Raw genomic sequence first — 18,077 nt, forward strand, 5'->3', positions numbered from 1 at the left:
AGATCTACTCTCTTAGCAACTTTCAAATATGCAATATGGTATTATTAATTACAGTCACCATAATGTACATTACATCCCCATGACATTTATTTTATAACTGGAAGTTTCTACCTTTTGACTCTAGTCACCCATGTGGCCCACCCCTCACTCTCCACCTCTGGCAACTACCAATCTGTTCTCCATATCTATGAGGTTGGTTTTAATTTTAATTTTTTTGTTGTTTGTTGCTTTTTTGTTTTTTTTTTTAATTCCACAATACTCCACTTTGTATTCCATTATATATGTTTATGTGTGTGTGTGTATATATATATGTGTGTGTGTATATATATATATATATCCCACTTCTTTATCCATTCGTCCATGAATGAAGACTTAGGTTGTTTCCAAATCTTGGCTATTATAAATAATACTGAAATGTATAAGGGAGTACATATATCTCTTTGAATTCATGTTTTCATTTTTTTGGATAAATACTCAGAAGAGGAATTGCTGGATCATGTGGTAATTCTATTTTTAATTTTTTGAGGAATCTTCATACTGTTTTCCATAGTGGCTGTACTGATTTACATTCCTCCGATGCACAAGGGTTCCTTTTTCTCCACATCTTTTCCAACATTTGTTATTTCTTGTCTTTTAAAATATATCCATTCTAACAGGTATGAGGTGATATCTCAGTGTGCTTTTGATTTACATTTCTCTGATGATTGATGATGTTGAACCTGTTTTCATGTACCTTTTGGCCATCTGTATGTCTTATTTGGAAAAATATCCATTTGGATCTTCTGGCCATTTTTCAATCAAATCTTTTGTTTCTTTGGTATAGAGTTTTATGAGTTCTTCGTATATTTTGAATATTAGCCTTCATCAGATATATGATTTGCAAATATTTTCTCCTGTTCAGTAAGTTGCCTTTTCATTTTGTTGATGTTTGCCTTTGCTGTGCAGAAGCTTTTCAGTTTAATGTAGTTCCACTTGTCCATTTTTGCTTTTGTTGCTTTTGTTTTGGTGTCAGATTCAAAAAATCATCACCAAGACCTATGTCAAGAAGCTTACTGCCTATGGTTTCTTCTAGAAGTTTTATGGTTTCAGGTATTATTGGGTTGGCCAAAAGTTTCCTTCTATTAAGTAAAAATAAAAGACACATCTTTCATTTTCACCAAGGACTTTATTAAACAACATATTCACTGTTTTGTTCCACTACCTTCTGCCATTTTTCAGGCAGCTTCATAATTCCATCTTCCCAAACATTTTATCTTTTTGAGCAAAGAACTGTTCCAGGTGCCTTTTACAGTCTTCCAGGGAATTGAAATTTTTTCCATTAAGAGAATTTTGTAAAGACCAAAATAAATCGAAATCTGAAAGTGCAATGTCTGGTGAATATGGCAGATGAATTAGAACTTCCCAGCAAAGCTGTAAAAGTTTTTGCCTGGTCACCAAAGAAACATGCGGTCTTGAGTTATCCTGATGGAAGATTATGAGTTTTCTGTTGACTAATTCTGGATGCTTTTCATCGAGTACTGCTTTCAGTTGGTCTAACTGGGAGCAGTACTTGTTGGAATTAATCATTTGGTTTTCCAGAAGGAGCTCATAATAGAGGACTCCCAATCCCACAATATACACAACATCAACTTCTTTGGATGCAGACCGGGCTTTGGTGTCGTTGGTGGTGGTTCATTTTGCTTGCCCCACGATCTCTTCCATTCCACATTATTGTACAGTATCCACTTTTAATCTCCCATCACAATTTGTTTTAAATACAGAACATTTTCATTACATTTAAGTAGAGAATCACATGCGGAATATGTTCAAGAAGGTTTTATTGCTTAACTTATATGGAACCCAAACATCAAAGCAATTCACATAACCAAGCTGGTGCAAATGATTTTCAGTGCTTGATTTGGATATTTTGAGTATGCCAGCTATCTCCTGTGTGGTACTACGCTGATTGTTCTTTTTTTTTTTTTTTTTTTTTGTGCTACGTGGGCCTCTCACTGTTGTGGCCTCTCCCGTTGCGGAGCACAGGCTCCGGACGCGCAGGCTCAGCGGCCATGGCTCATGGGTCCAGCCGCTCTGCAGCATGTGGGATCTTCCCAGACTGGGGCATGAACCCGTGTCCCCTGCATCGGCAGGCGGACCCTCAACCACTGCGCCACCAGGGAAGCTCCTGATTGTTCTTAATGTCTCAATTTGATCGCTATCAACTTCAACTGATATACCCGACCATGAAGCATCATCCAGCGAGAAATCTCCAGCACAAAACTTCACAAACCACTTCTGACACGTTTGATCAGTCACAGCACCTTCTCCATACACTGCAAAAATCTTCTTTTTTGTGTTTCAGCTGCATTTTTACCTTTCTTGAAATAAAGCATAATATGCCAAAAATGTTGCTTTTTTTTCTTTCATCTTCAATATTAAAATGGCTACACAGGGCTTCCCTGGTGGCGCAGTGGTTGAGAGTCCGCCTGCTGATGCAGGGGACATGGGTTCGTGCCCCGGTCCGGGAAGATCCCACATGCCGTGGAGTGGCTAGGCCCGTGAGCCATGGCCGCTGAGCCTGCGCATCTGGAGCCTGTGCTCTGCAACTGGAGAGGCCACAATAGTGAGAGGCCCGCGTACCGAAAAAAAAAAAAAAATGGCTACACAAAAATTTACCAATTTTGATAAGTTTTTTTTTTTTAATGCATGATGATATGAGAGCTGTCACAATACAATCTAACAAAATTGTTTCAAATGAAGTTAAAGACAGCTAAGCACTACTAGAGCCATCTTACAGAAAAAACTGAGTAAGTCTTTAATCCATTTTGAGTTAATTTTTGTGTATGGCACAGGATAATGGAGAAGTTTCATTCTTTTGCATGTTGCTGTCTAGTTTTTCCAACACCATTTATTGAAGAGGTGGTTCTTTTCCCACTGTATACTCTTGGTTCCATTATCATAAATTAATCAAACATACACGTGTGGTTTTTTTTCTTTTTTTTTTTTGCGGTACGCGGGCCTCTCGCCGCCGTGGCCTCTCCCACCGCGGAGCACAGGCTCCGGACGCGCAGGCCCAGCAGCCACGGCTCACGGGCCCAGCCGCTCCGCAGCACGCGGGATCCTCCCGGACCGGGGCACGAACCCAAGCGCGCTGCATCAGTAGGCGGACTCTCAACCACTGCGCCACCAGGGAAGCCCACACGTGTGGTTTTATTTCTGGGCTCTCTATTGTATATTTACATGGTGGGTTTTATGCCAATAAAATGCTGTTCGAATTACTATAGATTTATAATACAGTTTTAAATCAAGGAGTGTGATGTCTCCAGCTCTGTTCTTTTTTCTCGAGCTTGCTTTGGCCATTAGGGATCTTCTGTTGTTCCATGCAAATTTTAGGATTGTTCTATTTCTGTGAAAAATGCCATTGGAGTTTTGACAGGGAGTGCACTGAATCTGTAGACTGCTTTGGGTAGGATGGGCATTTAACAATATTAATTCTTCCAGTCCATGAGCATAGAATCTTTCCATTTATTTGTGTCTTCTTAAACTTTTTCATTAATGTCTTATAATTTTCAATATACAGACCTTTCATCTCCTTTGTTAAATTTAATCCTAGATATTTTATTCTTTTTGATGCAACTGTAAGTGAAATTGTTTTCTTAATTTCTCTGATAGTTTCTCATTAGTATATAGAAAGGCAATGTATTTTTGTGTACTGATTTTGTACCCTGCAACTTTACTAATTTTTTTATTAGTTGTAACACTTTATTTTGTGGAGTCTTTAGGGTTTTCTATATATAGTATCATGCCATTTTCAATAGTGATAATTTTACTTCTTCCTTTCCAATTTGTATGTCTTTTATTTCTTTTTCTTGCCTAACTGCTCTGGTTAGGACTTCCAAAACTGTGCTGAATAAAAGTGACAAGAGTGGGTATCCTTGTCTTCTCGTTGAAGTTAGAGAAAAGGTTTTCAGCTTTTAACCTCTGAATTTGATGTTAGCTGTGGGCTTTTCATACATGGTCTTTATTATATGGAGGTGCAGTTCCTCTATACACATTTCATTGAGAGTTTTTACCATAAATGGATGTTGAACTTTGTCAAATGATTTTTCTACATCTATGGAGGTAATCATATGATTTTCATCCTTCATTTTTGTTAATGTGATATATCATGTTGACTGATTTGCAGATGTCAATCCATCCTTGCATCACTGGAATAAATCTCACTTGATCATGGTGTAGGATCCTTTTAATATATTGTTGAATTCAGTTTGCTAATATTTTGTTGAGGATTTTTACATCTATGTTTATCAGGGATATTAGCCTGTAATTTCCCTTTTTTATGGTGTCTTTGACTGGTTTTGGTATCAGCTTAATACTGGCTTCATAAAATGAATTTGGAGGTGTTCTTTCTCCTACTTTTTGGTAGAGTTTGAGAAGCTCCTGTATTAACTTTGTTGAACGTTTGGTTGAATTCACCAGTGAAACAGTCTGGTTCTGGACTTTTGTTTGTAGAGAGTTTTGAAATTACTGACTCAATCTCCTTACTAGTAATTGGTCTCTTCAGATTTTCTATTTCTTCATGATTCAGTTGTGGAAAGCCGTGTTTCTAGGAATTTATCCATTTCTTCTGGCTTGTTCAATTTGTGGACGTTTAATTGTTCACAGTAGTCTTTTATAATCCTTTGTATTTTTGTGGCATCAGTTGTAACATCTCCTCTTTCATTTCTAATTGTACTTATTTAAGCCCTTTGTCTTTTTTTCTTGGTGAGTCTAGCTAAATATTTGTTAGCTTTATTTTTTTTTAAAGAACCAGCTCTTTGTTACACTGACATGTATATGTCATTATAACTCCCAAATTCAGTGAGCATCTTTGTGACCGTTACTTTGAACCCTTTATCAGGTAAATTACTTATCTCTGTTTAAAGGTAATTTCATGAGGTTTTATCTTATTCTTTCATTTGGAGCATATTCTTCATCTTTTTTTTCTTCTCATTTTGCTTAACACTCTGTTGGTTTCTATACAGTAGATGAAATAACCACCTCACCGTCTTGAAGGAGTGATCTCATGTAGGAGGTGAACCTTGTCATTCAACCCACCTCAGCTCTTGATTGTCCCTCAAACCTTTGTGCTTGTCCAAGCAGCTATTATATTTTTAATAGCTCCTACTAGATAAGGATGCTCCAAACCTGTCAATGTTCCAAAGGGGAGGATATCAGTACCTAGATTCAGGCTGACTGGAAGCCAGACCTTCATGCAGCAGCTTTCAAGAGTATGCAAATATATACTGTCCTGTGGGACCACAAGCCCAAGCCCTACTGGCCACCAGAGACAGGTAATCTGGAGGTGTCCCCTATGCAGCAGTTGCAAAAATCAGGGCTCCAGACAAGTGAATGAGCTCTTTCCTGGGAGATACCAATGAGCTGGGGCGAGGCAGTGGGAGAGCACCAAGATGGTGTACATAGCCTATGTTCCTTGAGAGCAGCTTGGTAGGCCTCTAGGTGTGTGATAAACCTGAAGCCTGCCCCTCAGGCCAAAGCTCCAGAAGCAAAATGTCTATTCATATCCTCTGCCCATTTTTAAGTTAGATCCTTTATTCCAATTTTCAACCTGATCCCAAATTGTGGTCTATTATAGAACAGCCAAACTGGCAAGTCTGAATAAAAACAAATAAACAAAAAAAGTCTAAAAACAAATAAACAAAAAAAAAACCCAAAAAACAAATAAACTAGTCCAAAATTTTTATGAATACAGACAAATGGGAACACAAACACTAGCATGTTGGACTTGTGACAAAGTTCAGTACAAAGAGTATTAATAATACAATTTCAGTAAGTATAAACAACTAAAGTTGTGTTCCTCAACCACAATAGAAATCAGCTTTGTCTAAACATATTTTATAGGCACAAAAAATTTAAGTTAAACTAAGCAGCTAATGGTAGCTTGAATTATTTCTCCTGCACTAAGTGAATTTATAAAGGTAACTTTCAAGTACCTTTAAAAAGGTCTTTTCTTTATTAATAATTTAGTTATAGACATAGATGAAGACTTGTGTTTCATTCAGCTAAACAACAAAAAGAACACCTGAAATCCCTTAGACAATTTTGAACAAATTAATATTTTTTTCCTTAGTTATTTCTATTTTAATTCTGCTAGACTACAACAAGTTTCCTAAATTCTGGGTCTCCAGGTTGCTCAAGTCCAAAAGGCATTATGGTGTATCTGAATGGCATGTGTAGCACATCAGTTACCAGCTGTGATAGCTATACATATATTTTGCAGCAGGCAAGTTTTGATTTTGGCTCTGTGCTAAATCTGGTAACCTTTATATAACATAAGTAGTATTGCTTAGCCTCAGAAGATGAGTGGATCATCACAGCTTGTGAGAATTGATTCTGGATTCATTTCATCAAATTTTTGTGATTTTCAGCAGCATATAACTTGGATTTTCAAAGCTTTATTCCCACTTAGTATGCATTAATGCACACTCTTTATTTCTGTTTTGTTTAGTTTGCAAGACAAATGCCCAAGGGAGATTAATATCAAAAGTTGCATTTTTTTCCATGCCTTCTTGATCATTGTTAATTATTAACTCATCAATAAGTTTACAGAATATATTTAGTTACAAATTGTAGCTGTCCTTCACAAACCTTGAAAGTATACGATTTAAGGGCCATGATTTTACGAAATAAAAATGATAAATCAAGAGAAAATGTCCAATTTATTACTTATTCATGCATGTGGTTATCACATTGGTTGAGTTAGATACACTGCTGGTGATACATGTGTGGTACTACACACCAAGCGATGCATATCAAGGAAAGAGACACTGCCAAATTCTTTGGAACAGATAACATTTCAAAGCAACTAGAATCCATACATTGTGCAGGAATATGATTAACATGGTGACCACCAATTTGTCAGAAACCTCCCACTGATTTAAATAGAACTACGTTCTAGAGACATGTGATTAACTAAGGTAAAAGTGAAACAACTCTGTAAAGTAATAACAGCATCAGCATCCACTTGCAGAACAGGTATGTGGTGTCCATAGCTTGAAGGTAAATCCAGGCATCAGTGTGGTGGTGGCACTTGTAGAATATGAAGTTTTATCAATACCTTTGATAGTACAGAAGATGGTACTAGATGGTATTAGAAGATAGCACATGGATATCAACCACTCTTGAGTTGAAAATTGCTTTAGAAAAGTTTGACTCTAGATGTGAAGCTTCAGAAAAGTCTTGACTGTATCTTAATATTTCACTTTTTTGTTCCTCTACATGTATTTGCAAAAGGGTTAAATGACATAAATCTATATTTAAGTGGTTTTAAAAAAGATTTCCAATAAATAAAAACTTCACGTAACAAGAAAAGCATTGCATATTTTATTGGTAGTGTTTTCTCTTTTTCAGTGGAACATAAAATAATGGCGATTCTTAAGAACTGATGACACCTTAATTAGATTAGAAATATAGCATTGAACTTTTAATGAGTGACAAACACATAACATCCTCTGAAATCTATGCAAGTAAATCAGTAAATGCTAAAAAATGGCTACCATATATCTTTATTTACTCCTTGGGAAGAAACTTGAAAAATATATACATAAATATCATAACTGAGGGTTGCTGATAAGTCACATAGATTTTTATCATCAATTTCAGAATGGTTTGTATCTATTAATACTTATTTATTAATTAAGACTATCACAATATTTTAAGCATTCATTTAATTTGACTCTGTTAGTCATGGATTTGTTTCTGAAAAAGTACTTCTACAGTATTCCTACAGTGCTTTGAAGACCCTACAGTATGACATTTTTATTAGTTCATCAGAATAGGTCTAATGCACTTGAGGAGAGAACTGCCAATGAATACATCTAACTTCATTGGAACCAAAGCCCAAAAGAAGATGAAAAAATTCTGAAGGTATATTTAGAAAATTACCTTTAAAACAATTATAGTATTTTGTGAACAAAATAATGTTCCACAAGTCATCTTTATAAAAGAAAAATTTAAATAGTGATAAATATAAAAAAAAATCACTTTTCTGAACTTACATCCTTAAGCTATTCTTTCATCTAAAAATGGTTTATTTTTGTTATTAATTTTATGCTACAGCAAGCATGTTAATATAATTTTCATTAATTCACTTCAATTAAAAAACAAGTCTACAGAAAATTCCTGCATCTGCAATCTTGCTTAATCAAGAAAGGCAGAGTATACAATATTTAAGATGTCTCTAAATCAGACTGTTTTCTATTCAAAGTAATTTCTAGAAAAATTTGCTCCCTATAAGTTATCATGTCTTCCACATCTTTGTAGAAAAGCATTTCTTCAATGGACAACAGCTTATATTTATTCAGGCTGAATGCTGACTTGTTCTGTACAGCATTTAACATCTTTAGGGATGTTGTAACTGAATCACTCAAAGAAGAACAAACTGGGAAAATACGAGCATTCCACAAACTCAAACATGTCTTGTTTCCAGAGAACAGTTCCTCTGTAACTTTAAGATTCCAAATGTCTAAGCATGACAGGAAACAGACTCCAAAGAATTGAAGTAACTTTATATCTGACAATGTTTTAACATTCTTTTTCAAGTTGTCTTGCACTCCACATGCCATAGTTGAATACTTTAAGTGTCTATTCATCTTCAAGCTTAAGGAACACACAAAAGAATGTGCAGACAGGACGGCTGTTGTTATGATACAAGAACCACTAATAATGCAATTTTCCCCCACTGAAACATCAGGCCCCAATCTGGAATACTCTACAACTGAGCCAGGTGCCACAGAACTTCTTGAATCCAATATACTTTGAATGATACAGGATTTGTTGCTAGAGCATTCTGGTATTGCTGGAAAGATGCTAAAAGCTATGGACTGTAAGCCAAGCTCTGACTTCAAATTGCTATCAGAAGTAAAATGAAACAAATATTCTTCAGTTGTTCCAATGTGATAAAATTTGGAGTTATTAAGAACAACAACATTTAGTGATGTTCCTCTAAGAAGATGAAATATTCTTTGCCTCATGTCTACCAGCTCTGACTCTTCTTTAGTAACATTTGATGTGTTTCTGGTATATTCCACAGTTGCTCCAGGTCCCAAAGCCTGCAGAAAGTCTCCATAGGCATCTATTTCACAGTTCAGTGTACCTATTTTTTCATAAAAAGCAAGTAACTTTTTCGCTGTTTTATGATCCATGTAAAATAGGCTGTCTGTGTAGACATACTCAGGGTCTAATTTAAGAGAGGGTATGTCACCCCCAGCAAAGTTTTGTTGAAAAAAATTTCTAGGTCTACACACAGCATCAAATTGATACATCTTTTCTATGCTGGGCTTATGAAGGAAACGATGGCAACTTCTGTACTCGAGGTCTCTATGTTCTAAATAGTTAAAAGGTTCTAAGACAAATACTCCATGTGTTGTACCTACAGTCAAACTAGAAGGATGAGCTAAAGCAGTAAAGCCAGGTTTGTCAAACCTAATATACTCAGATTCTCCAATACTATAAAGTTCAATATCATCTGCACAGGTAACCAGAATCCCAGGATTCATATGTGAGGGGAAATCAATGTACATGGCTAGTTTTAATTCCAACATCTGATAAATGGGGCTACCAAAAGGTAAAGCAGTGAAAATTTTCCCCAGAGCACTTGCATTTGGAAGGCGTTGACTGTAGCCACCTATATAAAATTAAACAAAATAACTGTTTTAAAATGTTTATAAGATTTAAAAACCCAGGAGCATCAGTTACAACTCAAAATATCTCTAAAGATATTTAAAATATACAATATATTACTGTATCCCAGGAAAGAATAATAAATTCCAGATGACAAATTCACAGAGCAATTCTGTAGAGATTTGCTATAATGCAGTTCTAGATTAGAAAAGACCTGTAACATGCTTTACAGACTATGAATTGTTTTAACTCAACTGGATAACAAGTAAAAAGGACAATGAGCTAAAATATGACCTTATATCTACATTTCACACAATAAATTTCAACCATGTTTAAACGCCTACATTAAAAATCCACTTCATGGGGAAAAAAAGTCACAAAAAACTAATATACATAATTATCTATTAAAGAGTAATTTCCAGATGGAATGTGTTTCCTCAATTACATACACTTAAAGGAAGTAAAGGTGCATTTATTTAAAAGCACTTTACAATGTATATTTGTTTTTAATTTTAAAAGGCCTTTCCCTCTAAGATGAGCCTTATGACTTAATTCCTTGAAAAGTGTGTTCGCTTAAGTACATTAAATAGCTTACATCATTTTTACGTAACTAATTATAGTGAGAGGCATAGTAGAAAGAGTCACACAAAAATGCGTTCAAATTCTGGTTCACCACTTTTTAATTGTTCATCTTTGGACTTAACACTAAATCAGCAGATGTAAATACTTGCTTTATCATGTTTTATGAGATCAACAATACATGCAAAGCACTTACTACAGAGTACATCATTCAACCAATGAGCTAATACTTTCTTTTTCATTTTCCAAATACTAACCAACAGTAAAGTTCAGCATTGTAAGAATTACCTACTTTTAATTACACTTGACCCTTGAACAATAAGCGTTTGAACTCTACCAGTCCATTTACATGAGGATTTTTTTCAATAAATACTGTAAGACTATATGACCCGACGTTGGTTGAATCCCTGATGAGAAACTGTGGCTATGGAGAGTGGAACTGCCTATACAGAAGACCAACTATGAAGTTACATGCAGATTTTAGACTGTGTGAGGGTTCAGCACCACTCACAGATCAATGCATTATTATATATTTGCAAGGATCGATTGTATTAAAATATATTTTCTGGTGTCTAACTTAATTTTTACTAAATTAATTATAATACTCGTTCTGGAATAAAACTGTAAATTTGAATTTTTCTTTTACTTTTTCAGTTAGTCTTAAAATCAGAACTTGGATGTTTTACTTGATATCATCTTTAAAAAGAATCATTGTTCCGTATATGAATCCTAAAAAATGAAAAGTGCCTTGGTAACCATGTGGATGAGTGGCTCTAAAATATCTGTTCCTGAACTGGTACAAGTCCATGACAAAGTTTCGCCAGCCTCCAGTACATAGAGGAAAAATAACAGAGGTCTCTTTCATATAACCCAAATTTTCGTACAATCAAATCTGTCCAATTTAAAAAATTATACTCTGAGATTACTTCTTTCCTACCCTTCTGTTCCCTTTTTTGGTGTGTGATTTTCCCTCTTTTATACTTTCTTGTCAACTCCATGTTCTGTCACCACCTTTTCTTTTTGTTTTTAAACTCCTAAGGATTATGGACTTTGGTCACCAATAACTAGATAAAAATGTGTTAACAGGTTTTGTGTAAAGTGTGGTAATCACAGTACTAAACCAGCCTCTCCCCTACAGCAAGAATCCTTTCTAAAGCATTGTCAAGAAATGTTCATATTTTGATGAGTTCTATCTTAGGAAAATAATTTTCGATATGTATACCAGAAACAATACATGAAAGTTGAGGATGTATGTGATCTACAATTTTAAGGTTAAATTTTGTGAAAAATATTATGCTACTTACAACCTAAAAATATCAAGGAAAGCATAAAATATTTGTTTCCAAAGCAGTAAGGAAAAAAAAAAAAGGGGATAGTATTAGTAATGGAGAAAAAGGCCCCTTGGATATAAAAGGTAATATACTAAAAGAAAATGTAAATTAGTAAAGTGTAACATTACCAGAGTGAATTAATAGGATGGTAAAAGAATTCCATTCATCTCCATAAAGCTTTTCCAAACATCGAAGGGCACAAAGTGTCGATCCTCCATTTCCTTGAAAACAAAGTTAAAAAGCTCAATTTATTTCACATAAAGTTACAAAAACTTTGTTATTACAGTAAATTTAAGTGTTATAACTTTGAGGATATGACCTCTGGCTACAATTAACCAGGCAGAGACCAAAGGTATAGGCAGAACAATCAAATTAAATACACATTTCTTAGCAATTAAATAATTAGTAATAAAACCCAGAGATGAGCCCTTGGTAATAAAAGTTCAGTTAATTTTCTCCTGAAAATAGTAGTAAAAAGAAAGAAATGATAAATTAAGCAATCTGCAACACTATAAGACTGTAAGTTTACACGTTCACTTGGAGTAATGAACTGTAAAACCCATTAAAATAATTCTCCCATATGATCATATATATGTGTTAGATTTACTTTCTAAAAAGATTTTTAGAACCTGTTTTCCTAAAAAACATCTTAAATGTAACTTCCACTTACTAGTTACCATGGGCAAGTTATTTAACATTTTGTGCCTGAATCTCATTCAAACATGGGAATCAGAAAAGTACTGACCACATATTTATGAGGATTAAAACACTGGCTAATTAGGACATGCTAGTATCAGATACAGATACCCTACCTCTGGTATCAATGAGCTTCAGCTTTAAGTATCACATGGAAAATGGCCCCCAGGAAAATAGCATGTATTTTTATTTGCAAGGTAAGGTCAAAAGGCAAAGTGGACAAACTGGTTTTTAAAAGTAAACATCTATGATAATTATGCCATTAGACTGTGCTCTTTCGCATTCTGCATTGTGGTCCCAAGAGGCCAAATATTTATTTTTTCTGATTTGATCTCTTCATGTAAGTTTCTGAGCAAATTGTGTAGTTCAGAGGGACCTTAAGAGTCCTACTGATAAGGTCCAAAAGAATATTCACCACCTGAGTAAATTTTATTAAGACTAATAAAATTCTCTTTTAAGTAACATAACATTCTGGAAGTTTTTCATGGTAAGTCCACAATGTGTAAAAACAGTTGCCATGCCTTTTATCTTTCTTAAAAAATAGTGAACTTACATAAAAATTAAAAAATTTTTAAAGACTATAGGTGGTAAGACACACAGTATAAACTGTAAGCCACAGGAAAGCTTTTCTTCAGTGATTATTCTGCCCACAATTTATGATATAAATCTGACCATAAATGTGTACCAATTTTGGCTCCAGCAGGATCAACAAAAACATGATATTGAACTCCAAGAGGTAACTCCTTTTTTTTCAGCTTTTCTGACAGTTGTTGCTTATAAGCAAGTTCCTGTTTATCATCAGCTGCTGTTATTGCAACAATGTCCCAGAATTCTCCAGCTGCCACAGGTTTGCCTATGTGTAAGAAGAAAGTGATAAATATTATCAGAATTCTCTAGCTGTTACAGGTTTACCTATTTGGAAAGAAGGAAAAAAGAGGTAATAGTATCTTCAAAAATGTATCTTCTGCTTTTGAGAATTAGGGAATAATGAGTGGTCAGCTAGTAGGATTCAAAATAGTTCTAATGAGGATTGTTCACAAATTCTACTTTTTTTCCTTTTAGATTACTTGCTCCTTTTATGGTCTACAGTCCCATTTATTTAGATTTTCTGAGAGTTGTAATGTTTCTTGATTAAGAGAAGTACTTTTGACTTGCTAAAGATGAGCTCAATTCTTAAATAAAGAGAGGAGACAAAGGAATAAATTAATCTCCAGTTTTGAAAATCAGTTTTCACATACAGGGACCACTTAATGTTTGTTGGCTAAGAAAGATTAAATCCAAGGACCCATTGCTACAATGTTGGTGTTCATAAATATGGGCACTTTACTTTTTAATCGCCTTAAAATGAGCCATGCAAGTTTACAAAGGTTACTGGAGAATGACACCAAATTCTGGATAACAGAAAAGTTCCCAGCTCCCTGATGAACTCAATAAGAGACTGAACTTTTGGCTGACAGTTGGAAGCTCTTCTTTATTGATAAACAAGACAAATAAGCGTTTTTAACAAATTCTAGTCAGCTAGAATCTAATAGTCCTGAACATTTTACTGTAATCCAAGTATTATTTTCTGTATTTTTAAAGCAGTAACGTCAACAAAAATATGACCAATTAGATAGTTGTACAGGAAATGACAAGTGGCATAGTGCTTTAAAAAAACATTTTGATACAAAGTTACCCCTTTTAATTTTTAATCAATAATTTCACCGTGTTGTTTCGCTTTTCACTTAGTAAGCGTTCACATCATGGAACAAATTGGTGAAGTAGGTAGGGAGTGGAAGAAAGCTAAAATCGGATTTGTAAGAGTCAAATCACTATGCTTTAGATCTTTTAGGTTTATTTAAAATAATTTTTGCTAATGAGCTAACCAAACGAATAACTTGGATTTATAGCTTCACTAGTCAGGCTAATAACTGTCTTCTCATTCCTCCTCATATATATACATATATATATATATATATTTATATATAAGCAACTGGGAATAAACTTAAAGAAAGCAACAAGCATAACGTAAAGAAAGGAGAGTGACAGAAGAATAAAAAAACTTAAGAGGAACATTAACTGCGCCTGGGCCAGCGTCCTAGGCCCGCAAGTGATTAATAAAAGGAAGTGGTAGTCCAGCAAATACACCAGCACGTAAAGCGCCCTCCCTGTCCGTTGCCGGGGAGAGCCAGGGTTCCTCCTTTGGTACCTCTAAGCTCTGAAAACCTCCGCAACCTTCGCTGGGTGGCTTCTCGCAAAGATACGCCTGGAAGGGCACTCGTGGCTGCCATAGCTCACTTTCCCCAACACCGCCGAGGACTTCCAGCGATCCCGCAGCCCAGCACCGCACGCATGCGCCCTGGGACGTAACCCGTTCTTTGGTCCGGTTTCGTCTCTGTCCCGCCCCCTACGTGCGTCACTCACGTAACTACGCCCCCGAAGCTCTTTGTCTTGCCTAAGGAAAACCACGACGGGGTGAGCCCGGGGCTTCGCTCCGTTTCCCTAGCAACGGCCTCCGGAACGGATAAATGGCCACCTAGTGATTTGTCGGACTGTGACGGGTCTGGGCCGCTTGTTACCAACTCATAAAGCCTTGCAGCTCGGTAGACCCGGTGAGTTGTCCTGCTTGGGCGGCGAAATTTCGAGAACTGACTCGCTTAAGGAGAAGTTCAAACTACAACTTAGCTTCTAGCTTTCTCTCAAAGGCCGTTCGTCCTTTCTAACTCGTGGTTTGTTTTAGCCAGGGGCAGTTCCCAAGGACCTCTTGAGAGTTAATTCTTCCCCTTGGGTCGTCGTCTGAAGCCATCTGCCCCAACCCCAGGTCCAGATACGTACATAGTCTGAACTTTTAAAATCTGTACTCTCTTCAGGAAGCTTTGTGGCTTCTTTGCCCTTGCAGTTACTAGAGAGTGAGCCACTCCACACCTCTCAGTTTTGAGATAACTTAAGAGGCTTTTGGAAGTTGTATAAAATTCTGCAATGAGGCCCTTAACGTTTGGAGCTTTTTGGCTGTTTCTCTGGCAACCTTTTATGTATGCAGATTAATCTAGAACTTTCAATAGCATTCCTGGGAATAAGTTGGCCTTAGTGGATGTGTTTTCGGTAGGTATCGATAGATAAGTTTTCTTCTCTTCTAAAACACCAAGTTTATGATGAGTTTTACAGATTCTTCTATTTATCTTTACACGTGAGAAAGCTATGAATGAGAGAGAATAGTGACTTAGTCAGGCTCTCACAATTAGTTAAGTAGTAGAGAGAAGATTTAAGCAAGATATTTCAATCCCAAACTCCGACATCATTCTACCGCACCATACAGTTTAATTTAGTTGAGAAGCCTGTCTTCATTAAAGTTTCATCAGGAACATAGGCATTCAAGGCCTTACAAGTTCTTACCATGAACTTAACTTAGTTTTTCTTCTACAGAATTGACCCTGTTATTTAATTCAGTACTTAAAGCGAAAGAATTTGAGTGAAAAGGGAGATTATGCTTTCATAGTTTTATTGTTTAAAAGCTCTCTTTTTTGTTAACAAAAACAAAACATTCTTAATAAGAACATTTAGAAAATACAAAAGACTTAAGTGAGGTGAGAGAGAACAAAAGGGGAAGTAGCAAGAGAGAAAGTGAGATAACGGCTTAAATAAAGGATTTTATTTTTTAACTGAGTGAAACAAAGCCATTGCAAGGTTTTATGTGACTTACATTATGTTTAAAAGGAGCATTTCATGGAAATGTGAAAATAGACTCTAGCGGAGAGTGGGGCAATGATAGAAGCAGGGAGACTTGTTTGGAGGCTACTGCAGCAAAACAGGTGAGAGTTGGTGAAGGCTTGGCCAGGATGGGAATAGTGGGGGTGATGAGAAGTTGGTTAGATTCTGGATATATGTTTGAAGGCATAATTAATACAATTTGCTAAAGGAATGGCTGTGGAATGTGAAAGAAAGAGAGGAGTCAAGGATAACTGCCTGAAGGCTGGAGCGACCACCGGTTGAAATGGGAAAGGATATGGATGGGGAAGTAGGGACGGTTATTGGGGTAGTAGGGAGAGTCCAGAATTTGGTTTTGGATGTGGAAAGTAAACAGATGTATATATGTGCAGTGCATATGTTATGGGAGTTTGTATGTATATGTGTTTGCATTATACATGAGTCTGGAGTTTACAAGACAGGTCTGGACTTAAGAGATATAATTTTGGGAGTTGTCAGCATATAGATGGAGTTAATCTTTAAACTACAGAATTAGATGAGGTCCTAAGGAAAGAAAGGGCAATAGAGCCTATAAACTGAAGGATTGTACATACTAATGAGGTAAATGCTGAAAAAGGTAACTAAATAAGAAAACTTAAGAAATGATAAGAATTGTGAGGGGACTAAAACAGGGTGATGTGATAGACTGTATAACAGAGTGTTAAATGTATGTTAGAGCATTTCTTGGACCTGGGAAGAATGGCCATAGAAATGGATGCTACTTTTTTGCTGATATGATTATATTACATAAAATGTGCTGGACGTAAATATACTATATCGGCTATGTTTTTTGTCCTTCTTCTGTCTTTTCTGTTTTCTTCAAATTTTCACTAATATTAATTTTTAAATAAAAAATGAAAAAGTTGTATACTATGTGAGTGGCAGTAAATTTCTGGCAGTTGATTGTAGTGGGTAAAAAAGTCAAAGGATTTTATTTAAGTTTAGGTTTTATATAATCAGACAGTGTGATAATGGTTGTTTAAACAGTCATAAGCTACTGTGACCAGAATAAAATATGTCAGTACAGGTCTGTAGTAAACCCATTATTCTGTATAAAATGGAAATGATGTGTTTGATCTTGAATTCCACATTTCAAAAGGGACATCAAAATGATAACAAATATGATTTAAAATAAAGATTTCAAAGATTTGTTGATTAAAAAAAAAAGGGGGGGACATCAGACAAACCAAACTATAATAAGTTGAGAAAAGATGTTTTTTGGAGGCATTTGGGCTTTTTTTTTTTTTTTTTTTTCCTATAGGAGGAGAGTATCTGAAGAAGTGGCATGAAAAGAAGTGAGATAGACTTTTTAAGAACTTTACTGAGGTATGCTTTAACTATCATTAACATATTGTAAGTGAGTTTTAATGATTTTTAGTAAATGTACTGAGTTGTGCAACCATGATCACAAGCTAGGTATAGAACATTTCCATCACCCCAATAAGATGCCTTGTGCTTATCTACAATTAATGCCTGTTAGGTTATTTTTATTACTATAGGCATGGATATGACTGTTGTGTGAAAGTTGTAGAGAAGCACATTAAAGTTTTTCTTCTTATTCATAAAAAGAAGCTTAAGCCACATGGAGCAGGTCCTTGATTATGGACCATGGAGCTTAGGTACATGGCTTGGCCAGTTCATGCTGGGGCTCTCATCTTTTCCGTTACTTGTGCATCATCTCTGTTTAACCAGTCTTTCTCCTCTTACTCTTCCTGATGTGGAGTGTAAAGCAAAAATCTCTTTTTTACTGTTTCCTTTCTTTGAATGTAATTACTCAGTTAGCCTGGTCTCAGACTATTTCTTCCCTAATTTTTCCCACTGTAGCCTATTGAAGGAACCCTTACCATCTTTCTCGAGGGCAAAGGAAAACTTTTTTCCCCTAAACTTCTATTTTACTTTCTCTCTTAATTTTTTTAAAGACTGTATCTTCAGAGCAGATTTAGGTTCACAGCAAACTTGGGAAGAAGTTACAGAGGTTTCCAGTATACCCTCATATATACCCACACATGCATAGCTTCCCCCATTATCTACATACCTCACCAGAGTGGTACATTAGTTAAAATTGATGAACCTATAATGACACATCAC

At 35.7% G+C, this 18,077-nt stretch overlaps 2 protein-coding genes across 3 annotated transcripts in view; one reads left to right on the plus strand and one right to left on the minus strand.

The window, feature by feature from the left end:
• Positions 1-7,339: 7,339 nt before the first annotated feature.
• On the minus strand, positions 7,340-14,584 carry FPGT (fucose-1-phosphate guanylyltransferase). Of its 2 annotated transcripts, XM_030865958.2 has the most exons (4): positions 14,455-14,584; positions 12,952-13,119; positions 11,699-11,791; positions 7,340-9,664 (listed from the first exon to the last, which is right to left on the minus strand). In XM_030865958.2, exons 1-4 carry the CDS (start codon positions 14,534-14,536, stop codon positions 8,208-8,210), a joined length of 1,800 nt encoding a protein of 599 aa, XP_030721818.1. In that variant the 5' UTR covers positions 14,537-14,584; the 3' UTR covers positions 7,340-8,207. The 2 variants fall into 2 exon arrangements, with proteins under 2 accessions (XP_030721818.1, XP_030721819.1); XM_030865959.2 differs by lacking the exon at positions 14,455-14,584 and having other exon boundaries at positions 12,939-13,114.
• A 138-nt stretch (positions 14,585-14,722) lies between these two features.
• LRRIQ3 (leucine rich repeats and IQ motif containing 3) overlaps positions 14,723-18,077 on the plus strand; it is a 235,164-nt gene continuing 231,809 nt past the window's right edge. The window contains exons 1-2 of the mRNA XM_030865955.2: positions 14,723-14,857; positions 17,251-17,315. The gene's annotated coding sequence lies outside the window, so the exon portion shown is untranslated. The remainder of the gene's footprint in view (positions 14,858-17,250; positions 17,316-18,077) is intronic.

Source organism: Globicephala melas, chromosome 1 (assembly GCF_963455315.2).
Source record: "Globicephala melas chromosome 1, mGloMel1.2, whole genome shotgun sequence".
In the NCBI taxonomy this organism is placed as follows: domain Eukaryota; kingdom Metazoa; phylum Chordata; class Mammalia; order Artiodactyla; family Delphinidae; genus Globicephala; species Globicephala melas.